The following is a 27749-nucleotide window of genomic DNA, read 5'->3' as shown; positions in this document are numbered from 1 at the left end:
CATCCTCATCTTTCACTTGCAAGGGTAAACGACTAAGTGTGTCTGCATTTGCAATTTGACTTCCGGATCTATGAATAAAAGTATACTCATTCGTTGCTAAGATCAATTACCATCTTTGTACTCTAGCAGAGGCTATAGTGGGTATTGCCTTGTCTTCAGCGTATAGTCCCAATAATGGCTTGTGGTCCGTTTTGATAGCGAAATGATGACCATGTACAAATTGATGAAACCTTTTAACACCGAAAATGTTTGCTAGGCCTTGTTTTTCAATTTGTGAGTACTTATTCTCAGCAGTACTGAGTGTTCTCGACACATATGCTATAGATCGTTCTGACCTGTCATCCATTCGATGGAAAATCACTGCTCCTACTCCATAAGGTGATGCATCACATGTTAATATCAACTCTTTCTTTGGGTCAAAATGTACTAGCAGTGTAGAAGACTGTAGCAGCTTTTTCACTTTTGTGAAAGCTTCTTCTTGTGATGTTTGCCATGGCCATCTCTGGTTTCTCTTGAGCAAGTGGTGCCAGTTCTGTCGACAAATTAGGAAGAAAACATCCATAGTAATTGATCATCCCCAAGAAGGATTTCAGTTTGGATGTATTCTTTAGCGCTGGGGCTTCTTTGATGGCTTTCGCTTTTTCTTCAACTGGATGTAGGCCTTGTGAATCTACCTTGTGACTTAGGTAAGTTACCTCTTTTGCCTGGAATGTGCACTTTTCCTTCTTCAATCTCAATCCAACCTGCAAAAAATGTTTCAGAACTTCTTGCAAGTTCTTCAAATGTTCCTTTTCAGTTAGTCCAGTCACAAGAACTTCATCCAAATAAACTACCACATGGGGCAATCCCTGTAATAAATTTTCTATGGTTCTTTGGAATATGGTGCAATCAGAAGATACGCCAAATAGTAAACGTTTGTATTGATACAATCCCTTGTGTGTATTTATGGTGACAAACTTCTGGGGCGCCTTCTCTAATTCCAATTGCTGCTAGGCATGAGTCATATCTAACTTTGTGTAGGCATTTCCACCTGCCAGTTTGGCGTATAAATCTTCTATTTTAGGTATAGGGTGTCTATCCAATTTTGCCACTTTGTTAACTGTTAATTTATAGTCCCCACATATCCTAAATGCTTTGGTCAGGTGTGACAACAGGTATAATTGGAGCTGCCCACTCTGAAAATTGTACGGTTTGTATCACTCCCAATCTTTCTAATCTGTCCAGTTCGGTGTCTCCCTTAACCCGCAATGCGAATGTCTTGCCTTCATGAATCTTCATGTTGCCTCTGAATCCACATGAATTTTTGCTTGTAGCCCCTCTATTTTTTCAAGCTCTTCCTTGAAAACTGAGGCATATTTTTGTAATAGCTGTGATAACCCATTAGTTCTGAGTTGGAAGATTTCAGTCCATTCCAATTTAATTTCTTTCAGCCAGTTTCGTCCGAAGAGACTAGGTCTCTTGTCTGCTACTACCATCAAGGGTAATCTTTCTGTTTGACCTCCATAATGTACTGTGACTTCACACACACCCTTGACTTGTATGTTTTCTCCTTTAGGTTTTTTAATTTTTCATCATTTTCTTCTAAATGCAGCTTATGTTCTCCAAGATTCGGGTATTTGAAAGTATGCTCACCAATCACTGTAGTAGCTGCACTAGTATCCATTTTCATTCTGATAGGCTTCTCATTCACTTTCATGGTTACATATGCTCTGTTCTTCCTACCTTTAAATTATATAGTGAATAAATATCAGCATCTATTACTTCAGACTTTTCAACACTGTTTATCTCTTGGAGTTTTTGCTTTTGTCTGGAAGTCTGCCTAATTCTGTCTTTATAATGTCTCATGAGTTGTCCATCACGATGACAGAAGAAGCATTCGATCTTTTTAAATTGGGATTCAGTCCAAGGTTGTCTGCTTCCACCTCTGTCACTATTATGCCATGTTTTTGCTGCTGAGTTATCCCTTTTAATTTGTCTGCTAGCAGTGGCTGCTTCCTACTTCTGAACGAAGCTCTGCACTTTCGCATTCATTTTGGTTGAGGCTCCACACCTAACATGGAGGACGGCGCCATTTTGCACTCCTCGAATGGCTTGAGTCTCGCACTGCACCTTCCATTGCCACAACGATTTCTAATGCCTTCTGAAAATCTAGATTTGTTTCAGCAAGTAATCTTCTGAATTGCATTTTTGTTTATACAGCACACCAAATGATCTCTAAGCATATCATTGATTGATGTACTAAACTCACAATATTCAGTTAATTGTTTCAGACTCGCCACATAACAAGCAACTGCCTCCCCCATAGCTCTATTTCTTGAATTAAATTTAAACCGTTGCATCATCACCGACAGCTTGGGCTGATAATGATTCTTTATGAGGTTCACTAAATCATCAAAACTTTTCGAGTCTGGGGTACAGGGCACCAACAGATTCCAAATTAGTCCACATTTCCTGCTCCCACACGTGGACAAAAAGATTGTGTGGGTTTTCTCCTCCCCCGCAATGCATTCGCCTGGAAGAACACTAGGCGTTCAACATAGTGAGACCAGTCGTCCGAGGTTGGATTGAAAGGCTCCGCTCTTCCAAATTGCCGCATGCTCTGAGGGGTTATTTCGATGCTCAGAAGGAAATTTTCTTTTACTTACGACTAACATCCGAGGTACTGTCCAATTTTGGTTCTTCTGGATTCCTTCCTTCTTTTGCGCTTTTTACCTAATTTCTTCAATAACTCTTCGTGCTTTTATTCGTCGCCAGTTTGTTGGATCCATTGCCCTTAGGTTTGTTGGGCTAAAGGATCCAGGTTGCACATTTATACTGGGGTGACCGAGTTGGTACAGAGACAGAGAACATCAGGAGATCATTGTAAGAATAAACACATGCTGTTTATTTACAAATTAAACTCTGCAGATATACTTGTGTGCTCACAACATAAAACTCTGTCATAACTCATCAGTGACTAACTCAAGACTCTCTCATAAAGAGGTAGCCCGCGCTACTCTGCTATTGAATATTAAGATCATGTGACCTTACATTACAATGCTTGTCTTAAAGGTATATTACATATCGGATTACTACAGGAGCATTTCCCAGGGCAGCCTGATCTGCCTGACTTCTCTCTAGGATCCTCTTTCTTTTTAAAACATGTCAGCTCAGAGGATCCCCATTAGTTGGTGCTAAAGCAAAAATAAAAATTAATAGCATGTCACACAAAGCCTCATGAAAGCCTAAATGTCAGCTGGGGGAAAAAAGGCCCAGTTAAGGTCATAAAAACAATTATCTGTGACATCTGTCAGCCATTTAAAAGCCCTCCTGCCTTAAGGTTTGTACTGAGACCTCTTTTGCTGGGTGTGCTGGGAATAGCACTCTTTGCCATTCTCTTTTGAGTATAGTAATGCAACTCCTATTTGTTTTGATTGGGAGTTTTCAATAGTCAACACCACCCCCACCCCCAAACCCCCAAACAACTAACCAATAAACAAAGCAGAGCCAATATTAAATAACAAACCAACAGAATTTCTTTATAAATATGGGCACAAATGTGGCTCAAAAACTTGGCCCAGTTTCCTTCACACCAGAGTGGATGTGGTACACACCTGTTCTTTTATTTTGTCAAAATAAGGGTGCAGCGTCTTTGTTAAAATTTCTGTCTGTGAACATTTATCTTTTCGGGATCCTGTATTGTAATGCATCCTCCATTTTTAACTTGTCTGGTTGACAATTTGTCATAAAATTGTAAACAGCAGTATACAAAACTGTTTACGATTTTGCTGGAAATAGCAAACCTCAGTATTTTTTATGGACTCTAAGATTCAGGACTTTATTTTATGCCATACAAGTTATTTTCTGCTGCTTCATTGCGATATGCCTGCCTTACCCTTCTGTCCTAACTCTAGTTGTACAAGTTTTTCTAGATCCTATTAGACCTCCATGGAACAGGCAAAACGTTCACACATAATGTACTGTTTTTGCATGCAGCCTGTCTTTGTGCCCTGTTGGAAGGGTGGGGCGGTCCTTCTCCATGAAGGATACCTTGTTTTTCTCCATTATATATATTTTTTTAGAACAGTCAGGTCCTTTCCTTAAAAGGAGTTTTATGGCCTTGTCATTCAGCCATTTCTGCATACACCATAGCTGCATTCACCATTTTTGTATTTATTAACTCTGATGAAATGGCTTGTTAGCTGCTTGAGAAGAATCAAATGAACATTATTACATTATCATGCCAATTACTACAGTTCCCACATATGAACTTGTTTCACACAAGCTACCCACTATTTTGAGTACTAACTTTAATAAAATATTTTATAAGTTTATAACCTTTGGAGTGGCAACAACCAAATCCTGGATTTGCCCTTTATTCCCTACTGTCCTTACCAAACATTCTCAGATTAGTTAGCAAACCTCTGCTCCACCAATATCAGCAGCATCTCTCTATGTGCATTTACCACACCATCGATCCTTACATATTCTCTAAATACATTGTTCATGCTGTGTGGCAGCGCTCAGTAGAACCACAGTGTAAGTGCCCTAACTAATTTCAAAAGGTTTTTGAATTTTCTAAAAATCCTTCAATAAGGTACCACATTGTAGGCTCATCACTAATGTAAGAGCATATGAAGTCAGAGTATAAGTGGCAGAATGGATATAAGTTGGTTAAGAACAGAAAAGAGAGGGTAGGTGTTAAGGGTAGCTACTCAAACGGGCAATGGGTGGGAAGTGGTGTCCCACAAGGATTGGTGCTGGAATCACTGTTACTCAAAATTCACTTGAACGATTTGGATTTGGAAATTGGAAATACAGTTTCAAAATTTGTAGATGACACCAAATTGGAGCAATATTATTAATAGAGAAAGACTGCAACAAAATACAATAAGACATTAATAAACTTACAGAATAGGTGTGTAATTGGCAATATACTCCTTGGAAAGTAAGAGTTGAGAGCCTAAATGGGGTACAGGAGCAGAGAGCTAGGAGTACACAAACCGCTAAAAGTAACAAAGCAGGTTAATAAGGTCATATCAGAGAGGCACTGGAAAAGGTGCATAAAAGATTTGGAAGCGTGTGATCACAAACTGAAAGGTTATATCTCTCAGGAATGGCTAAACATGCTAGGGCTCTTTTCTCCAGTAGAGAAAGCTGACCTGATAGGGGTCATTAACATTATGAAAGGATTCAATAAAGTAGGCATAGAGAAGATGTTTCCACTTGTGAGAAGATCAAAATTTGAGGCCATAAATATAACCTCATTACCAACAAATCCAAGATGGAATTCAGGAGAAAATTCTTTACCCAAAGAGTAGTAGGAATGTAGAACTATAAAAGTAGTTGGGATGAATAGCAAAGCTGCATTTAAAGCTGCTGAGGGGAAGATATGTAAGCATATGAGAGAAGAAAAATAGGAGTGTATCTTGGCAGGTTAGATGAAGGAGGATGGAAGGAGGCTCATGTGCAACATAAATACTACCATAGATGTGTTTGATTGAATGGTCAATGTTCTGTGTATTTCATTCCACATAAAACCATTTCTAAAGGAGAATTGTGCTCCATCAGCATGTTTGGATTCAAAATTTGCGGCCAAAGGAGAAAGGACAGTAACATATTCCTCAAAACCACACAATCCACCATTATCTCATTTTTATCTAGAATCGGTAATAGGCTCGTGTTAAAAATTGAAGACATTTATCAAAATGCATATAGAAAAACTTTATAAGAAGTGAACCAAACCTTCAAAATAAATGGGATCATCATTTTTATTAATAAGAAGAGTTGCATTAAGTACATTTCCAAGCCTGGCACCTCCAGTGGTATTCCAAAGGATGACTGCGAAGGTTTCTATTTCCTCAGGAATCTAGGTATATATTACAAAGATAACAAGGTAAATTAACTTGGAATTTTAAAGCTTATGTAAAGTTTTTCTATAAAATGAGTAAACTACAGGTTTGTTTCCACTTCAGTAGGTCAGATTTTACAAAGAATTCAAAAAAATACTCCAAGGAATATCTTAACATTGGACTATCATTATATTACATTTCCTGCAGACATATAAGCCTTAATTATCCTGGTCAATATTATGTTTGTAATAGAATATGTTGTTCCAGTGTTTGCGTAACTCTTGGTAATGTTCATAATCAGACAGACACTCCATGTAAATGATGGCATCTGTCACATTGCAGAGCACATAATACATACCAATTTTTAACACTTTTGGAGTCAAGATTTCAACAAATTGAAATCTAAAGCCACTGGAGTAAAACATCATCCATGATGCATTCCAAATTTTATTATTCAAGTCTCATGGACTTTGACCCTGTTACAAGTTGGTTTTCAATGAAACCCAAAATATACACATATTATATATGTCCAAAACACATATAGAAGCTGTTCTGTAAAACTAAAGGTAAAGATTAGTGTTTTAATATGAACAGGAAGACTTGCTGAATATTGGAAAGTTATTCCTCTTGACCCAATTAATGATTTACAATTCCTTTTATGAATTTATTTACCTCCATGTATAGAATGTAATACCTTAACCAGCTTCAGCTCCCTTCCCAAACTCTGTATCCATGCCACTTATTCCATCCCCCACTCTGGCCACTCTTTCAGGTTGATCCAGATTGCTCACATCCTCAGCTCCTATTTGATCCTGAGCATAAATTCCAATTCCATCTCTGCACTCAGACCACCTGCTTCCATCACCATAATTTCACTTATCTCTACCGCTGTCTCAGCCCATCTGCTTCATTCTTGCCTTGTCACCTCCATGCTCAATGTTCCCCTGGCTGGTTAATCTAAAACTCTGCTACATTGTATCCTATCCTGTAACAACTCCTGCCTACCCAGCATCCCTGGGCTCGCTAACCAACATTGGTTTACGGTCCTCCAATGCTAGAAACTTTGAATCCCTATATTTAAATCTGTTCATTGCCATTACTGTAAATGACTTCAGCTCTGGAATCCCACAAAAACTCTTAGCTGAATTTTTGTCATGGAGGTGAGAAACAGGAGCCGGGTTTGCTTTCAGGCCACCTCCAGTGGGAAACTGATTAAAGTCAACATTTTCAATGAACCCTTAATTGATATGGAGACGGAGTTTATGTCCACTTAGAGCCAGTGGTGGCAGGAACAGAGATGGGTCCAATGAAATTTGGGACCAATTTAGACTCCCCATAATAACCATCACTGAGGCTGCTGTTTGTCCCAATGGAGAAATCTCCTGATTGTTCCAAAGCCTTCCACAGCACTAGAGAGAAGCAAAATGTAACAAGAGAGCCAAAGACCTGGCACCCATGGCAGGGCTGCCCCTCGCTTTATTGATGTCACCCTAGATCTAATGTTGGAGGCCATGAGGAAGAGGAAGGGGGTCCTCTTCCCAGATGGTGACAGGAGGAGACCATGTCATCATGCAACAAGCTCACCTCTCTGTTCAGCGTCATCTCCTTCTGCCTCCAATTACCCCCAACTTTCTTACTTCCTGTTCCTCCCCAGATCAGCTGTCTCCTTCCAGGGCCTCACCAGCCTCAAGGTCCACACTTCTCTGAAGGGCCATGTAATGGAGAGCACAACAAACCACCACTATGACCAAAACCCTTGCAAGAGTGTATTGCAGGGCACCACCTAGCCTGTCCAAGACTGGAATTGCATCTTCAAAAGCCCAATAACCTCCTCAATGATTGTCTGGCTCAGCCATGGTTGCACTACCTGTGCCTGTCTGAGATTCCTGTAGAGGGGTGCATAGCTATGTCTTCAAGGGATATCCATTGTCCCCATGGATCAATCCGTGCACTTTGGAGGGGTTGGAGTGAAAATCTGAGGCAGCGGGAACTGGCAAAAGATAAAGGAGTCATGATAGCTGCCAGGAAAGCGGGTGAACACATGGAGGAAGCTCTTGTTCTGGTCGCAGACTAGTTAGAAGCTGACAGAGAATAAGCCCTTCCTGTTTGTGAATTTTACTGGCAGGTTACTCAGTGGCTTGATGGCCACATGGGTGCAATCGATGACGCCCTGCACCTGGGAAATCCAGTTATGGAGGCAAAACCCACTGCCCTCTGTATCACAAGGCTTCATCTGAGTGGAAGTGAATGTACTTTCCAGCTCTGGCAAAGAGGCCATCAGTGACCAGTGATCCACAGTGAGATACAATGGTGTGCAGCCCTTTGAGGGATGCCACTAAGGTCCACAGCTGAACCTTGGAAGGAGCTGGAGTGAAGTAGTTCAAGGCCACAATGATTTTGATGGTCACTAGCAGGGCACTGCAACCAGTGTGGCAAGGTCCCAGATCCTTGGTGACGATGTTACCGATGCCGGTGACCATCTGCTTGGCAAATTGCAGTCTCCTGTGGCACTGGGGCTTGGTCATCTCCAGGTAGCTCCATCTTTGGTGCTGGATCCTGTTAGTTAATGGCCTCCACTGCCTTTCTCTCTTTCCTCTTTCATGTTCTCTTGATGGGATTCCACCCTCCCTGCTTAGGGTGCTACCCCTCATTGCCACTAGGCCAAAAATCTGACAGTGATGGCCCATGGCAGCCGCAGCCTTCCTTTTGGCTCTGTGGCTACCCCATTGTGACTGGCAGCCTTACCCCCTGCTCTTCTGCACCCGCAATGCCAGGGGTCCAATGATCCCATTCATTGCCCGAGCACTGAGTGCCCGCTCTCCCCACCCCCTGTACAGTGCCAAGGGCACCTACTTACCAAGTGCTGAGTCCCATTCTGACATTCTATTGGGGCCAAGGTGATGGTCTGGGGCAGCCATGGCTGGCTCTCCATTCTCCTGATACCCATGCACCCCCCTTTAAAATCCCACCCTCTCACTCACTCCAACAGGCTCTTAAGGAGCTTTTTAAATACTTTAATACCTCAATAGGATGGTGGGTGAGATCCCTGGACCACCCTCCTCCCACCCTGGTGAACACTGTTAGCACCGGGAAAGATGCTCCCTGTTCCTCACCTCAGGTGCGAGGGGGGCAAAAATTCAACCCTCTGTGTTTCTCTGAAAATGGCTCACTGTTCATTCCCACAACTATTGTCCCACCACTGGCAGCTGTGCCTTCAGCAGTTGAGCATCTATTTGTTTGAATTCCCCTAATCCTCTCTACCTCTCTCTCCACATTTAAGAGCCTTTTTAAAAACTAATTCTTTAGCCAAGCTTTTACTCACCCCACCTAAACTCCAACTTTGGTTCAGCATCCATTTTTGTCTGATTATGCCTCCATAAAGAAACTTGCAACATCTTCTACATGAAAGGTGCCATATAACTGGTTCTTACTGCATACTGGAGTACATTAAGAAAGTCCTCAACCCGGCTCCACTGGAGCATGTGCAGTTGAGTGCACGCTGGTCATCTCATCTCATGACCCCACTGAAATAATGAAAGTCTGTCCTGGGTCATTCGTTTAATCAATTGTTGCACAGGCAACCACTCTTAGGACAGAATTTTACGACAGTGGGATTTTACATTCCCGTTGTCGTCAATGGGATTTATAATGGCTCGCTGAAACAGGGCCTTAAAATTCTGCCCTTGGATATCTGCTGCAGGAGGGTGGACAGGGTTGTGGGGTGAGCATAAATTCTGGAAGATAGGCCTGAATCTTCTGGTCGGCACGCGGGGGCGGGGTCGACACATAAAATGACGTGCAGTGACGTCAGGCGTACGTCCCGACATCACCGCGCGTCATTTCAATCTTCAGTTTGGTGGCCGCGCACCGGAGTCGGCTGCGAGCCCGCCGAACTGTCAAAGGCCTATTAAGGCCATTTAAAAACTAATTGAAATAATTAACAGGGCTGCCCGGCCAACCTTAAGGTTGGTGGGCAGGCGAAGAGCCCAGGCGGCCTTCACATTTAATATGAAACCTCATCCACGGGCGGGATGAGGTTTCATGAAGGCTTTATAAATCAGCACGGAGCTGCCTCAAGGAGATTTCTATGCTCTTTCGCACGCATGCACGAAAGAATGCAGGCTCCCTCCTCCCACCACCCGCACAGGGAGTGCTGAGTGCTTCTGGGTGCGCGTCATACTGGGCAGGCCTTAATTGGCCCACCCACGTAAAATGCCGGTGCGCAACCGATCCAGGGCAGCGATCGGCTACACGCCCATCCATGCCCGCTCCCGCCCAGCCCACACGCTGGGGAGAAAATTCTCCCCATAGTGTTGGTTGGGAAAATCATTACCTGGATTACACATTTGGGAGGATTTCATGTTATATTGCATTCCAACTAATTTTTCTTACCAGGTCATTCATTCATCTAGTTTCAGCTTACTCTACAGAGAAGATTAAAACAGTAAAAAATAGTTTCACTCCCCACTGGGTGACAGGCTTAAAGTAACCAATCCCTCAACTCCTGTAATGTCTTCCGGTTACCATTAGTTCAAAATAAACACACTTGAGAGTCAAAAATACTGAGGCTTCATCATATTTCTTGCAGTTCTCCACATGGCTGGTAGACTGTTACATCATTACTCTGCACATGACTGCAGTGTGACAGTGAAGGTGGCATCCGGGATAAATATTAACAGAACAATTAGTTCCTAGCTCTTTATGAATGACAAGAGGAGCAAACTGGAAGAATTTTTGAGGTAGCCCAGGAATAACCTCAGTAAAGTTAGTGCAGCAAGAAAAGAAAATGGGCTTGAGGACTCCAGCCCCTACTATTCACCCTTCCAGTGCTCAATTTCCTGTGCAAGTTACACTGGTGCAAACCCAACAGACCTGAATGCAACCCCAAAAACGTCCCACACATGCCAGGAGTGCACTGTACTTTCGTTCGCTCTAGCAGCTGAAATTTCAGGCCCTAGATACCTATATATCAGGTGACAATAGAAACACATTTGAAGGCATTTAGTAAAAGCGCACATTCTGTCACATATTTTATACATATTAGCCTGGAAATCACACAAAAGGTGAGATTTTAATTCAGTCAAAATACATTCACTTACACAGAGTTAAAATCAGAGCCAAAATTTCCAGGTGCAACGGGCAAGAAAGAATTCAACCAGCTGCTTTGGCCTAGCTATGACTCCCACTCAGAAATAGGAGAAAGGGTCATTAGAGTATTTGAGGAGGATAAATGGTGCATGCAAAGGTGCAAGAGAAGCTCCAGCCTAGTTGCACACCCAAAATCTCAAACTATTACCCAGACCCTCTGAGAGGGAAAGTGTAGACCCTTCTTCAGTTGAAAAAAATCATTCTCTACAGGGAATGTTTGCCCATCTTACGGATGTCTCTTCTGCCCAGAAGGTTTCAACCACTAGACAGAAGGCGGCATGACGAGAGAATTTGTGGAGATCTGGGAATGTCTACAAACATGTCCTCAAACTGTTGTTGGGGTGTAGATGTGGGAGGCAGAAGATACATTCATCTTCATAACCAATCAGAATTTCAATGTTAAGTTGGATGGGGGAAGGGATCCATAAGCTAGGTTCACCCCAAACTTCATCTGTTCTCCACACCCTCTCCCAAACTCCACCCTCAAAACTTTAAACCTTCTGATTGCATCATGGCCTGACGACAATTTCTATAAAATCATTATCTCCTCTGAACATAAGCTTTAGCTTGTTTAAACTTGCCATTATTATCAGAATGCAGTGAACTGGGAAAAAAAACACAACTCACTGCATCAGGAAGGGACTGAAGAGTGATGTTCTTTGACGATTCTGCATTGTTGAAGTTGACCACACCTTGGACAGGGAAAACATCATTTGTGAAAGCAGGGTCCACAGTCCAGAACACACTAACATTGCCAAATGTTCCTCGGCCACGGATTACAGGAAAGTTAGCTGATAAATTAAAGGAAAATGCTTCATTAAGTGTACAGCTATATGGGCATAAGTTATTTAAAATAGTTCGCAACAAGAAGGACAATGTTGACGAGCAAACCTAAATGTGTGTTTGATCTTTGAGGTAACCTGCAGGTCAAACAATTCCCCAGTGTTGTTCTACAGGTTCACAAAATCCTCATATATTGCCTAGGCAGAAGAATTTTCCTTATGCCTTGACTATAGTGACCACAGCGCATTTTCCTGGGTCAGAGTTTATCATGCAAGGTAGGCTCCTGATAGTATCTCTTCCATACAGAGGGGATCCACAATGCCAGGCAAGTACAACAGTGCTGCAGCAGGACACCTTCTGCAGTACCAGAAGATCAAAGAGTTAGAATTATAAAGGGAGCAAAGGCACCTTGAAAAGGAGCAGCAGTATGCTACCACACTTGTAACACCCACTTGGAAGGCATTCAAGAAAAGGAACTAGACAACACTCAAGGAGGAAAACAGTAAAGCAGAGACAGAATTTGTTTAATATAATAATGTATTGTGTACTTTTATTATCAGAAGGAAGATGAGATTCTTAATAATGGGGAAAAATAAAGGTGAAATTGCCACAGAGTGTTAAGGAGTGGCATGGTTCATAGGGATAGGATCATAGAAACAGTAGTAAGTTATTTAAGTCCCTCAAACCTGATCTATCATTCATTTAGATTATGGTTGATCTACACCTTAACCCCATTCACCTGCCTTGGTTCTACAATGCTTAATGCCCCAAAAAATTATATCAATCTCAGCTTTAAATTTTTCAATTCACCTAGCCTCAACAGATTTTTCTCTTTGGCAGGGTGGGGTCGGCGGGGGCTTGGAGATGAAAGAGGTCCAGACTTCTATTACCGTATACGTAAAGAAGTGCTTCTTGACATCACCCCCTGAATGGCCCCTTGTTCACAACTATCCGTCCAAAGGAAATAGCTTCTTTCCATCTTACTCTAACAAATCCTTTAATCATTTTATAAATCCCAGTTAGACAACCCTTAATTTTTTTATACTAAAGGGAATACAAGTCTTGTCTAAACAACCTGTTATAACTTAAATCTTTCAGCCCCAGTATCCTTCCGAAGGAATTTCATTCCTTCTGTGGCCAACATGCCACTTCCTGAGGTGTGCTGCCCAGAAATGAATGCAATACTCCAGGTGGAGTGAAACCAGAGCTTTACATAACCGCAATAGAACTTTCTACACCTTCGTATTTCAGCTCCCTCAAAGGTCCTGTAGACCAAAGAATTACCACAGGATCATAAGGGAGGCATTCATATGTTTGGTAGAACAACCTGTCTCATTTCCTCATCTTATTCCTTTTCCACTGAGCCTGCAGGTTGATGTTGCTGGTTCCATTCTTTGGATTACAAACTTGTGAAAGAACCATCAGACAATTTTTCTGACCTTCCACTCTCTGACACTGAATGATCAATCCTCAGCTTCGTCTGTTCACACTGCCACCTCAATGAATTTCAAGCTTAGCAGGTTGAGCTCTTCCATTGTATTTGCCTCCGTATGCACTTCTTTGGCCAGGAGTGTTCCATCCTCCCCTGCCCCGCATAGCAGACCTTTCTTCTCACTTTAGGATTTTCATTCCACATGCACCCCTCCATCTGGCCTCTTACCCTCTAGATCTTTTAAGTGGGAACTGCCAACATAACATCCATTGTCTCAGGATAATTGCTCCCTCACTCACTCTAACATACCTCCCTCTGAACTTACAGAATTCCTGTCTCTCAAGTCCAGCCCTAATATTTCATTAATCCTGCTGACAAGGTGGCACTTGTTTTCCCGTTTTCTCAACCAAGGATTCCCCTGCACCGTTGTTGACAGGGCTCTCAATCATGTCCGTTCCACATGCCACACTTCTACTTTCACCCCTTCATCTCCTTGGACAGCCATGATAGGGCTCCCATTGACGTCCCCCTCCAACTCCACCATCCACAACATTCGGCCAATCATTACTACCAGCTCCAGTGTAATGCCACCACCAAACACATCTTCCCCTCCCTTGCCCTTCCCTCACAGAAATCTGAAAGGACTATTGCCTCTATGACATCCTGGTCCACTCCTCAATCTCTCCCAATCTTCTTTCCCCTTCCTAAAACACCTTTCCATTCCAATATAGGGGATTTAACACCTGCCCTTTTACCTCACCAATCCCACCACCTCGGGCTCCAAAATTCCCGTCCAGGTGAAACAGCGACTTACTTTTATTTCTTTCAATTTAGTATTCTGTACTTGCTGATCATGATGTGGTCTTTTCTACACTCGAGAGACCAAAAGCAGATTGGATGACAGCTTTGTGGAACACCTGTTTGGTCAGTAAGCATGACTCTGAAGTTCTGATCATCTGTCATTTAATTTTCCACCCCACTCACATTCTGACCTTATTGTTCTCGGCCTTCTGCACTGTTCCAATGAAGCTTCACATAAGCTCAAAGAACAGCACGTTACCTTTCAAGCAGACACTTTACAGCCTTCCAGACTCAATGTTGAGTTCAACAATTGCAGATCATAACCTCTGCTCACCCCACCTGCCCCATTTTGTCAGACAACAGTTGTAGGTAATAATTCTTCTATCCTACTTCAATTGGGGAAAGCGGCGAGCAGGGCGAGTGCAAACTTCACGCATGCACGCGAGTGCACACTTGAGAATTTCCCTGAGGCACACAGCTGCCTCAGGGAGATGAAGAGTTTTCAAAAAAAAGACTAGAAAAATGTCATAAAACATGTCCCCACTCATGTGACTCTGACTCTGTCACATGAGTAGGGACATGTTATAAATGAAATTTTAAAAATTTTATTTTATTTTTATTTGATGTTGGAAACCTCATCCTGACCGTGGATGGAGTTTCCAAAAAAATGCAAAGGCAGCTCGCCAAACATAAGAGACAATTCTGTCCTTGGCTTGCTACATTGTTCCAGTGAAGCCCAACGCAAACTGGAGGAACAGCACCTCATCTTCCGACTAGGCACTTTACAGCCTTCCGGACTGAATATTGAATTCAACAACTTTAGATCTTGAACTCCCTCCCCCATCCCCACCCCCTTTCCGTTTCTTCCCCCTCCCTTTTGTTTTTTCCAATAATTTATATAGATTTTTCTTTTCCCACCTATTTCCATTATTTTTAAATCTATACCTGTAATGCCCTGTCTGTCTTTCCACCCCCCCCATTAGAGCTGTACCTTGAGTGTCCTGCCATCCATTCTTAATTAGCACATACTCTTAGATAATATCACCACCTTTAACACGTCTTTGTTCCTTTGTCTGTGATATCTTTTGATTATCTGCTCCTATCACTGCTTGTCCCTACTACCACCAATCCCCCCAACTTCTCTCCCCCCACCCCACCCCCCACCTTAAACCAGCTTATATTTCACCCCTCTCCTAACTTTACTCAGTTCTGCTGAAGGGTCATGAGGACTCGAAACGTCAACTCTTTTCTTCTCCGCCGATGCTGCCAGACCTGCTGAGTTTTTCCAGGTAATTCTGTTTTTGTTTCGCCAAACATAAGGTTGGACAGGCAGTGAAAAATTGAACTTAATTGATACTTTAATGGCCTTAACAGGCCTTTTAATTGTCAGCAGGTATGCTGCCGATTTCTGCGAGCGCCCGCCAAACAAACTATCTCGCGACTGCGCGTTGACATCGGAACGCTCGCCCGACACCAACGCACGTCATTTCACGCTCGAGCGGGTCGGGCGCGCATGCCCGCCAAGGTAAAAATTTTGCTCCATCTTTTCACAGAATCACAGAATTGTTAGGGTGTAGAAGGAGGCCATTTGGCTCACTGTGTCTGGACTGGATTATTTCTTTACTTGTCCCATTACCATCTCCTTTTGCTTTGCACCATCATCTCTTCCATTATTTAACCTCTCCTGGCTTCCAGCCTATTACAAGCCTTCCCTCCCCTCTTTCCACATCCCAATACTTACTCAAACCCTAACACTTGTATCACTTGTCCAATTTTTTCTAGTTCTGACAAAAGGTCATCAAACTGAATCATCACCTGTTTCTCTCTCCATGAATGCTGCCTGATCTGCTGAGCATTTCCAACAATTTTTTGCCTTTACTCCACGCGACCACCCCCCCCCAAACCAACTGCACCCAGTAGCCATCATTCAGTCTGTGTTTGCCTTGAAACAGTTCTAGCACCATGTACAGGTGCCAAAAAGGGCACTCTGGCTCCTGCCGGAGTATCACTGTTACCTGCAATATGTTGTGCTTGTGGTCATAAAGTTGTTTTAGAGGCCTTGATTGCAAATGGTGAGGCTTTATACTTTAAGGCCTAACCATTTTCATCTAAAGATTCTTTAAAAATTATACTGCCCTAGATACTTTAATTCTTTCAGTACCGCTAATTTTATATTGACTACGGTTCTGTTAGTTATGTTACTTCATTTGTAAGGGGATGTGTATGAACTTAAATAACATGATTCCATCCAACTGCTAGAAAATCATATCAATCAAGTTATTTTACCTGTGTACAAAGTATCTCCCTTGCTTTCATTTATAGCTTCAGTAAATTCTTGAGTGATGAATTGTATCACACCATGAGGATCATCATTCTTCAAAACTGTAATATTGATCTGTGTAGCAGTTCCTAATTTGCTTGGTGGTAAACTATGGCTGTTGAGTATTGCAGAATAGTGTTCATCCAACTAAGAACAAGTCAAAGAAATAAATAAAGATAGACAGCAGACATTAATATGTTTTTTTTAATTTTTAATGTGTTTTTAATGAAAGTTAAAATAAACAACAATCTGTATGTATATTGAGTGATTAACATATTAAAACATCCCATTGTACTTCACAGGAGCATTATCGAACAGAATTGCACTGAGCTACATGAGGAGCTATTATGGTCTATCTTGGTCAGAGAGGTAGATTTTAAGGGGCAGCTTCAAAGAGGAAAGAGAGACCGAGAAGTTTAGGCAGGAAATTCCAGAACTTGGGATCTTGGCAGCTGAAGGCACAGCTACCAATTAAGTGTTTAAAACCAGGAATGTTCAACAAGCCAGAAATGGAGGAGCCCAGGTATTGCAGAGGGTTGTGGGGCTGGAGGTTTGAGGGGCTGGAGGTTTGAGGGCCTGGAGGAGATGACAGAACTAGGCAGAACCACAGAATCATTACGGTGCAGGAGGAGGCCATTCGGCCCATCGTGTCTGCACCGGCTCTTGAAATGAACATTATGACAGTACCATTCTCCTGTCTTTTCCCCATACCCTGGCACATTGTTTCTATGCAAATAGTTATCTAACGCCCTCTTGAATGCCTCGATTGAATGCCTCCACCACACTTCCAGGCAATGCATTCCAGACTCAAACCACTCACTGTGTGCAAAAGCTTTTTCTCACCACACATTTACTTCTTTTGCAAATCACTTTAAATCTGCGCCCTCTCATTCTCGATCAAGGGGTAAGCTCCTGGAGGGACTCGAAAACAAGGGCGAGAATTTTAAAATCGAAGTCAGCGAGTAGAAGGGTAGAGTAGAGTAAAGGGCACTTGGTGCAATTTTTTTGAATGACCTCAAGTTTGTGGAGGGTAGAATATGGAAAGCTGGCCAAATATGACAAAAGGAGAAGTGCAAAATTAAGAAGCCTCAAGCAAGAGCGAAGAAGGGACATGAAAAAACGTTGGCGGGCAAGATAAAGGAAAATCCCATGGCATTTTATAAATATATTAAGGGCAAGAGGATAACCAGGGAAAGAGTAGGGCCAAATAGGGGCTAAAGTGGCAATCTGTGCATGGAGCATGAGGACGTAGGTGCAGTTTTGAATGATTACTTTTCATCTGTGTTCACTATGGAGAAGGACAATGTAGGTGTAGAAATCGGGGAGGAGGACTGTGATATACTTGAACAAATTAGCATTCAAAGGGAGCAGTTTTAGTGGGCTTAAAAGTGGATAAATCCCCAGGCCCAGATGAGATATATCCCAGGCAAGGGAGGAGATTGCAGGGGCTCTGACACTAATTTTCAAATCCTCTCTGGCCACAGGAGAGGTGCCAGAGGGCTGGAGGACAGCGAATGTGGTATCATTATTCAAGGAGGGTAGTAGGGATAAACCAGGTAATTACAGGCCAGTGAGCCTAACATCAGTGATAGGGAAACAATTGGAAAAAATTCTGAGGGACAGGATTAATCTCCACTTGGAGAAGCAGGGATTAATTAGGGATTGTCAGCATGGCTTTGTCAGGCAGAGATCATGTCTAACAAATTTGATTGAATTTTTCGAGGAGGTGACTAGTTATGTAGATGGGGGTAGTGCAGTTGATGTAGCCTACATTGACTTCAGTAAGGCTTTTGACAAGGACCCACATGGGAGAATGGTCAAAAAGGTAAGAGCCCATGGGATCCAAGGCAATTTGGCAAATTGAATCCAAAATTGGCTTAGTGGCAGGAGGCAGAGGGTGATGGTCAACGGTTGTTTTTGCGAATGGAAGCCTGTGACGAGTGGTGTACCACAGAGATCACTGCTGGGACACTTGCTGTTTGTATTGCACATTAATGATTAGGTGTGAATATAGGAGGTTTGATCAGTAAGTTCGCAGGTGACACGAAAATCGGTGGTGTCGTCAATAGTGAGGAGGAAAGCCTTAGATTACAGGATGATATAAGTGGTCTGGTAAAATGGGCAGAGCAGTGGCAAATGGAATCTAATCCTGAGAAGTGTGGTGATGCATTTTGGGAGGGCTAACACTGCAAGGAATACACAATGAATGACAGGACCCCAGGAAGTACAACGGATCAAAAGGACCTTGGTGTACATGTCCATAGATCCCTGAACGCAGCAGCACAGGTAGATAAGGTGGTTAAGAAGGCATATGGGATACTTGCCTTTATTAGCCAAGGCACAGAATATAAGAACAGGGAGGTTATGTTGGAGCTGTATAAAACGCTAGTTAGGCCACAGCTGGAGTAGTGTGTGCAGTTCTGGTCACCACACTATAGGAAGGATGTGATTGCAGTGGAGAAGGTGCAGAGGAGATTCACAAGGATGTTGCCTGGGCTGGAGCATTTCAGCTATGAAGAGAGACTTGATGAGCTAGGGTCATTTTCCTTGGAGCAGAGAAGGCTGAGACGGGACCTGATAGAGGTATACAAAATTATATGGGGCATAGATAGGGAGAAACTTTTCACCTTAGCGGAGGTGACAATAATCAAGGGGTATAGATTTAAGATAAAGGGCAGGAGGTTTAGAGGGGATTTGAGGAAAAATGTTTTCACCCAGAGGGTGGTTAGAATCTGGAACACACTGCCTGAGGGGATGGTAAAGGCAGGAACCCTCACAACATTTAAGAAGTATTTAGATGAGCACTTGAAACACCATAACATATAGGGCTACGGGACAAGTGCTGGAAAATGGGATTAGAATAGATAGGTGCTTGATGGCCGGCACAGATACAATGGGCCGAATGGTCCGTTTCTGTGCTGTATAACTCTATGGGGAGAATTTTCTCCCCATCGGGGGGGGTTGTGCGGGGGCAGGCGCCCCTGATCAGCTGGGCACTGCCATTTTACGTGGGCGGGTCAATTTAAAGCCCACCCAGCATGACATGCGCCCGGAAGTGCTGAACGCTCCCTGTGCAGGCGGTGGGGAGGGGGGAGATTGCCTGAGTTGGGGCCTGCACTCTTTCGTGCATGTGTGCGAAAGAGCTCAGAAGATTAGTTTCACTTATGAAACATTGAAGAAAGGTAAAAAAAATAATTTAAGGACATGTCCCCTCATGTGAAACTATCACATGAGCTGGGACACGTCCATTAATTTTATTAAAAACTTTTAAAACACTTTAAAAACATGCATGAAACCTCATTCCACCCGTGGATGAGGTTCCATGAAAAATGCGAAGGCCGTCTAGGCTCTTCACCTGCCCGCCAACCTTAAGGTTGGACGGGCAGCATTGCTAACAAGTTTAATTGGTTTTTTATTGGCCTTAATAGGAATTTGACAATGCCAAACGCAATATCTAAATGACGCACGGTGATGTCAGGATGCACGCCTGACATCACCGCGCATCATTTTATGCCTCGGCGAGCGGGCCCCGCCCCTGCTCGCTCAGCCGAAGATTCTGCCCTATGAGAGGAAAAAACGTTTTCTCCCTCAGGGTTAAAGATATAAAATAAAACATGCAGGAACATGAGTCAATATTGTGTCAATCAACACCCTTAAAAAGTGGTGGGATATCTGATTACAAACAGCATTGAATGTCTTACCAATATAATTTTCCTGAACTGCTCAGACTTTGGGAATTCCACGCCCAGCTGGTTGTTGCTGATTAAGTAACATAGGTTATGGGTTTGAATAAGGTAATCTGGAGATTTTTTTTTAGATTTGCCAATAAGGGATAGAGAAATGTTTAAAAATGAAAAATTGGGAAATGAAATAGGCAGGGTTAAATAAATGCTGTAGCCAGTTGCAACAAAATTATCTGGTTGCAACAGAAACCATCAAATAAAATGGTTTTCCTGCTAGCAGAAATGTCTTACCAATAAAGTGGAACAAAACAATTGTAGATATTCCACCAAAATGAGTTACCCATCTCTTAGCATTTGTTTTAAAAATGGTAGCAAGGTCTGCTGCATTTTCAAGCACTACAAGAACAAGGTTACCCAGAAGGTTTCTTTTATTCTTTTTCTTAGTCATTCTATAATAGCCCTACCCACCAGAACAACCGCATCCTTCTATGTTAAAATTACTCCGTGCTAAATGCAGTTAGGGAATGTTTGATCTCTAGGAAGCTGCTCACATGAACAGCGCAATACCCTGTATCACAATATCCTGTATCAATGTTTACTTCCATAATTATTAACCATTATCAAATATGCATTCCATTTTTTTTTTACACTCTGGAATTATGAATCCACAGTACCCAAAGCCTTACCTCTGGTTCATCATCTTGCCTTGCCAACAATGTTATTACTATCTCCCTTTCACCAGGATCAAATTCCAAAACTCCTGTATTCCCATAAAACTCAAAAGATTTTTTTGGCTCCACAACATAGCGCAAGAATTGCTTCAGAAGTGCCCCACGGTATCGGACAATCTTTAGCTCAAAGGCAACACCTTCCTAAGAAAGAAAATATTTTTGGTCTATTAACATCAAGTACCACAAATAAGCAAATCTTATCTGAAAAACAATCACAGCCTTTTGCAACAAACTAAGATAGAAATTATGGTGTGGAGTGCCACTGAATTATGCACATAATAATCCATCTCAGTGCAAAGTTGAACATATTGATGAACACCCACCTAGACCTCCTCCCACCAAACATCCTGCCCTGAGAAAAGGTACGCCTGAACCAGAAAAACATGTTACATTCCATTTTGTAGTATAGTCATACCACTATGACATTTTTCTTTTCTTCTTTGTATTCAAGCTATCTTTGACTTCCAAATTTCAGGCTATTCTCATGCACAGGCCACAGTTCTGTATGCCCTTCAGAGTGTCTTCACTTGCTCGGATATCTGACCAAATTTGGCAGTATACCCTTGGTAAACCACAAAATACCCTTCATTAAGATTGCCTTAGTTACCGATTCTATCAAACAGTTCATTGCGATCCTCCTTGTTTCAAATAATGGCAGAATAATGCTCTATTGGGCCTTATTTTCTGCTTTAACTGGCATACAAACTTATTCTGGCAACTTTAATTTATAGAGGTGGCGGAAAGCTGGCGAAAGAGGATCAACTATACACCCTACCCAATATTCTTTTCCAATCCACTACCGTCTTGAGGGGAAATTACCCCATTAAATAGGAAATGAACAAGTGAATAGAAACAATAATATAACTGGCATATCTTCAGCAGCAGTTACCTTTACTAGCTCCTCCTTACAACAGAAAATATTAAAATGCAAAAGCAAAATACAGCAGATGCTGCAAATCTGAAATAAAAACAGAAAATGCTGGAAATAGGTAGCAGATCTGGCAGAATCTGTGGAGAAAGAAACAGAGTTAACATGTCTGGTCGACATCAACCTGAAATGTTAACTCTGTTTCTCTCTCCACAGGTGCCACCTGACCTACTGAGTATTTCCAGCACTTTCTGTTTTTATATTAATTTGCAAGTTCTGTACAAGGCTAAATTTTAGTTTATATAAATAGCTATTTTTAAAAAATATTCAAACTAACTATAAAAGTGTCCAACCAGCTTAGGTTACTCTAAAACTTTAAACAGAACTGTCTCAAAGATTAGAAAGAATCTTCAGAAACTGGATTGCCTCAGATTGGAAAAGAGCAAGGCTAGTAAATTCTTTGAAACTATAACTGAAATCATGCAGTATTTAAGTAACTTTGTTCAGTTACAAAAAACGATAATCATTCACCTACTTAATCAAGCCATAAACCATATTTGCATTTGAATTAAATAGTTTGACTTCTCCATCAAGCAAACTCTGGCAATCAATCGAGAAATCATTGTGACATACAGTGGTATCAAGGTAAACTGAGACATTTCAGTTCTGTGAATGAAACTGGTTAAGTGCCACGATAGGACCAAATAAGGCAATACCAAGTTAAAACTTCCACAAAGTATTTCAATTTTTGTCATAACCTCAAGTATGGATGCCCTTACGCAAGCTTCCAATCCTGATAAAACATTGCTACAGATTCCCAGGTTGTTCTTGATCAGTGAGGTCATTGCAAATGACAAGTTTCTTTCATGCACCAGGTGACAATAGTTGGAAGGCTCATACATAGGCGTGCATTTTTATAATGATGCACTATGCGGTTAAACATATACAAGTCTTGGGCTTCCAAAATCTGAGAGCTTATCCAATTAAAAGTTGAAAGTTTCAGACCAAGAAGATACTAGAAGGTAAACGAATATCAAGCTTCTAGCAGTCGCAATGCAGCAGCAATGCAAAAGGAAGAGCCAAATGTGTAAGACTCTATGTACTGATACTGTCTATCAGTACACAGCCTCTCCATCAGCAAGTTCTCTGTTGTGCCTCCTCATGCGGCAACACACAGAAATTGAGTTCTTCACAACCCCAGGCTAAAGCTTCTGAGGAACAAGGAGGTTTGCCCCCAAAACATGCAGTGTGTGGGCCCACCTCATGTGCACATGCACTGGCACACATGAACCAAACTCCCAGATATGGGCAACTAGTTCCACTGCCTTGTGACGAGTTGAAAGCTAAACGAGTAAACCCTGACAAACAATCTGGAGTGGAGCCCAAAGGTGGACTGATGTCTAAATACGTAATCTTTCTGGCAACTCCTACAACCAAGCCAGTGCCAAACGTAGTGCATTGGATTCTTTTGGATCTAACCAGGGAGATCAAGAGGGGCATCCTGATATTTTGGCAGCCCAGGGTCTCCATAAATTTTGCCCAGGTTTGTGCCCCAGAGAGGATACTCCAGTTTTGCTGCAGAGCATTAACACAACAAGGGAAACAACAGTTACAAGTGATAAGCCAAACTTGACTGGCATAGAGAGCAGGTTTTACCAACTGTCTCTGATGGTGAGAGGGACTATCATATCCCAATGGTCAAGTCATAACCCACCTCAGGTCAGGCAGCCCCTGACTGGTAAGATGCTGATCTTCCATGGTCCATCTGCTTCAGTAGGTGTTTGGTGCTTAGGTCTCTGCTCAACAAGAGGACCAAATCCATTGCACCAGGCAAACAGACAAAAAGAAAAAGATGTCAACTCTTCAGTTGGCAAGTTGGAATGTCAGGGCCATGTGTATGGGACTGAGAGACAACTTGCTGCTGGTTGATAATGCATGCAAAATAGCTGGAACTTGATAGGCTGAAAGTTAACATAGCTTCCCTACAAGTGACAAGGCTCATCGAGAGTGGATCACTGAAAGAAAGACATTACACAGTCATCTGGCAGGGGAAGAGTTCAGAGGAAGGACATAAGCAGGATGTAGGAGTTGCTGCAAAGAACTTCACTGCAATCAATGATAGCACCCCCACAAATGGTTCAGAAGTTCTATCTGCCTCTCAACTCAAAAAGGACTAGTTAAAATCATGAGTGTCTGTGCTCCAACTCTCTGCTCTGCTACAGAGACAAAAGATCAGTTCTATGTGGAGCTTGACACTACTGTCAGCAAAATCCCTAAGACAAAACATCACTCCCTACAAGAGAGGTATGGACCATGGCCCTCCTGCCTTGGATATCAAGGCAAGGGAAAGATAAATGAAAATGAGCACAGACTACTTGAGCTTTGCTGCTACCATGAGCTTTGTGTAACTAACAACTTCTTTCAGAACAAGCCGTACCGCAAGGTATCCTGGAGACATCGAAGATCAGGGCACTGGCACCAGCTGGACCAGATCATCACCAGATATGACTCTCTTAACAGCATTCTCAACACATCCAGCTATCACAGCACTGTCTGTGATACAGATCACTCCCTGATCTGCACCAGGATTAGGATGCAACCCTTGAAGATTTTTAATTCAAAGCAGCCAAGCTATTCTCTTATCAACATCAGCAACAGTTCTTTGACTCAGTTAAGAAGACGTTCTCTGGCAGGATGAAGTGGAGCATAACTTCGATACACAATCTACAATACCGGGCTCTCAACATTTGGGAAGCAAGAACGTAAAAATGCTGACTGGTTTGAGGTGAAAATCACTGTAATGGAACGTGCCATTGAGGCCAAGCGATCCACTTTCATTAACTCCAAGAGAAATCCGAGCGAGAAAACACAATGCTCTAAGAGCTGCTCGAAGTAAAGTCCAACAGTCTATTAGGTGCTACACCAATGACCGCTGGATACAACATTGTTAGGGTATTCACTTGCCCTTCAACACAGGGAACGATAGGGGCATGTATGATGGGATCAAAGAGGCAACCAGTCCATCAGCAAAGAAAAGAGCCCCAGTGAAAACAAAGGGCGGAATCGTCCCCGATTTGCACTAACTGCAGTAGTGGGCCGGTAAAATGATGCTTTACCTGCTGGCCGCAACGGCAATTTTTCATGCTGTATCATCCCAAAACCGCTGCATTAATTATGCATTCCCAGGAAACACGCTGTTCCATTGGCAAGTGAGCTCTCATTAACACGCCACATCATCACCTCGCCGCTTCATCGCACCAGGCGCCATGTTTAAAGTCCAGCTGCGTGCACACCTCTCCGTGTTTCCAGCCCACAACTGCTGCAAAGAAGACATGACCCTGAAAGGCAAAAAGACTGCAACCCCCAGGGTCAATGACACATCCCTTGAGCGCCTTTTGGACAGAGTGGAGGCCCGCCGTGATGTCCTCTACCCCTGCTCTGGCGGCAGGATGGGCAGTAACCTCACTAATCTGGCTTGGGAGGCGGTGGCAGCCAATGCCCTGCAAAAGAGGGCAGATACCCAGTGCCGCTACAGGATGAATGGTGTCATCTGTTCCGCCAAGGTAACTCACTCTTCTCATCACTCTCAACTCGCACTCACAAACCCATCACAATCCCATAGGGATCTCACACCTCAAGGGACAACACCACTAATTCTCACACACACCCTCACATCTCCATTAGGCACATATCCTCCGAGTTCACGTCCCCATTCTGTCCATGACTCCGCTCGCCACACAAACGTTCCATGCAGTGCCATGTGTCCTGCTCGCACTCTCTCCATCTGTTTTCATGCAGGAGAAGCTGGCTCACATCAGCAGGAATAGGTCCCAGACCGGGGATGGAGTGGCCCACATTGGGCCACTCACTGACTGCTGAGGGCATGGACCGTGCCTGTGGTGATAGTGAGGTTAGCAGCGAACACCCTCGTGAGGATCCTGCACCACATCATCCCACTCTCAAAACAAATGTGAGTGCTCTCTCTCCTGCTTTTGACTCTGCTGCCATGCACTAATTATCTCTACTTTGGTTCCCAGGGAGCTTTGCCAAGCGACCTACACCCTCAAACAGCCATTCCCTCAGCTCCATCCACGTCCTCGTCTCCAGCCAAGGGGACACCTCCTTGATTGAAGAGCTGGAAATAAGCAGCCTGGAAGACCCATCACAGTGCTTACCCACACCCTGCACCAGCACAGAGACTCACCTCGGCGGAACCTAGATCTAGAGCAGGACTGGGTTCACAATCTGGTGGTCACAGCACAGACACATGCCCGCAGCAGCAGGAGGCAGATTCGTGCCAGCACCCCAGCACTCAGAGGACTGCTGGGGATCAGGCATCTGTGAGGTCCAAGTCAGATAAAAGCCTCTAGATTTGGCCTTTCAACTCATCCTGGAGAGTCAGCAGAAGGCGGGGGAACATCAAGCAGAGTTGTTGGAAGCCCTCAGTACAGTGGCATGCGAGTCAGAGGAGCGCGTCCGCCTGCCGTCTGAAGAAGTGGTGCCCACATGTGCATGTATGGAGGTCTCCATGGGGAGGATGGCAGATGCCATGGAAGGCCCTGGTCCAGCAGAACGCGGGGATGTGTGCAGACATGCTCTCCATCGCGGAAACCATGGGTGAGTTCCTGCAGTGGAAACGCAAGAGGGAAACGGAGAACCTCTATGTCCCTCCAGGTGCTTATTCCCCTCAGGGAGTTAGGCCGTGGCCCCCGAGCACCTGATGACGAAGGAGCAGCAGCTGGACACGCCTGGGTCATCCACTCAGGAACCTCAGACGGTGTCCTCTCCCTCCGAGTCCCCTTTGCCTGGGAACCTCTCAACCTCATCCTCTGTCATCACAGAGGGAGCAGCTGACCAATGAATGATTCTGGAGGGAGAAGTGTGTGTGCGGCAGGGCCTTTAGGAGCCTTGTGCAAGCATTCTCCCACGGATCCTTCACATATCGTACTCACCTCAATGTCCTGAGCATTTTCAATGCTGCCTGCTAGGGTTTACTTTCAGTTGTCCATCTGAGCTGACCTGCATCCCTGCCCACCCAATGATCACAATCCCATGCAGCACCTGATCTCGCCCACCACGACTGACGTTTCACTTTTGATTTGGAAAGAATGGTCTGGATTTGCATTTTTGTCAGCTTCCCCGTCTCTTCCCCTCCCCCAGTCACCCACTTCCTTCCCCGCATCACAGTTGACCCCACAGCATCACCTTCCACCTCCCCTCCGTGACCTACCAGCCACAACCCTTTTCCTTCAGGAATGTCCTGGTGAACGTGCATTCCCTTCCTTCCCGAAAATCCCACCCCATTCACATTCACTTTCCCAACCTCCTCCTTCCCACCCCTAGGGTCCACGTCTACTTCCGAATCCCCACCAGCCACCCTTGCCGTCCCTTTGCCTTCCCGCTACTGTCGGACCCTCACCATCCCACCCTACGGTGTCACTCTGCCCTCGGTCATTCTCACCATTCTCTCATACCACGCCCACCCTCAGTTCGTTCCCCAGGAGGCAGTCTTGGACCCATCAGACCCCTCCCTTGCACATTCACCTGGACAACCCCACTCCGGAGCCCCCTCCTCCCCCAGATCCCTTCCCCCACAGAACCCCTTCTCCCTTCCGGACTCCATCCCCGCTCCGGACCCCTTCCACCTTCCAGTCCCCTTCCACCTTCCAGACCCCTTCCACCCTCCAGACTCCTTCCACCCCGGGAACCCCTTCCCCCCTCTGGACCTCTTTCCCCCCTGAATTCTATCACCCCCCCCCTTAGTCTTCCCATGCCCACCCCCCCAGACTCCCCCCGTTTAGTCCCTCCCGCTTCCTGACTCCCTCAGACACTCTTACTTCTTCCACCACCCTTAGTCCTTCCCCCCTCCCGACTTCTTCCTCCAGCCTTAACTCTTCTTCCAGCCTCACTTCTTCCTCCAGCCTTACTCCTTCCCCTTTCCTGACTCCTTCCTCCACCTTTACTTCTTCCTCCACACTTGCTCCCATCCTTCTCCGTACTCTTTCCTCACCCCTTACTCCCTCCCCTCTCCGCATTCCGTCCTCCCCCCAGACTCCGTCCCCTCTCCGTACTCTTTCCTCCCCCTGGACTCTTTATCCCCTCTGAACTCCTTCCCTTACACCTTCCACACCCCCCCCTCACACCTACCTCCC

The 27749-nt window shown here is 43.9% G+C and overlaps 1 protein-coding gene across 1 annotated transcript in view; it reads right to left on the bottom strand.

Moving 5' to 3' along the window:
* Window positions 1-27749, bottom strand: part of adgrv1 (adhesion G protein-coupled receptor V1) — a 735500-nt gene that overhangs the window by 622131 nt on the left and 85620 nt on the right. Inside the window, exons 12-15 of the mRNA XM_078557559.1 lie at window positions 20685-20870; window positions 16282-16462; window positions 11607-11770; window positions 5725-5848 (exon numbers count right to left, since the gene is read on the bottom strand). Of these exons, the coding sequence (XP_078413685.1) occupies window positions 5725-5848; window positions 11607-11770; window positions 16282-16462; window positions 20685-20870 (655 nt within the window). The remainder of the gene's footprint in view (window positions 1-5724; window positions 5849-11606; window positions 11771-16281; window positions 16463-20684; window positions 20871-27749) is intronic.

The sequence above is a fragment of the Cetorhinus maximus genome, chromosome 2, assembly GCF_964194155.1.
Source record: "Cetorhinus maximus chromosome 2, sCetMax3.hap1.1, whole genome shotgun sequence".
NCBI lineage: Eukaryota > Metazoa > Chordata > Chondrichthyes > Lamniformes > Cetorhinidae > Cetorhinus > Cetorhinus maximus.
This window is presented reverse-complemented; position numbering and strand designations above follow the sequence as displayed.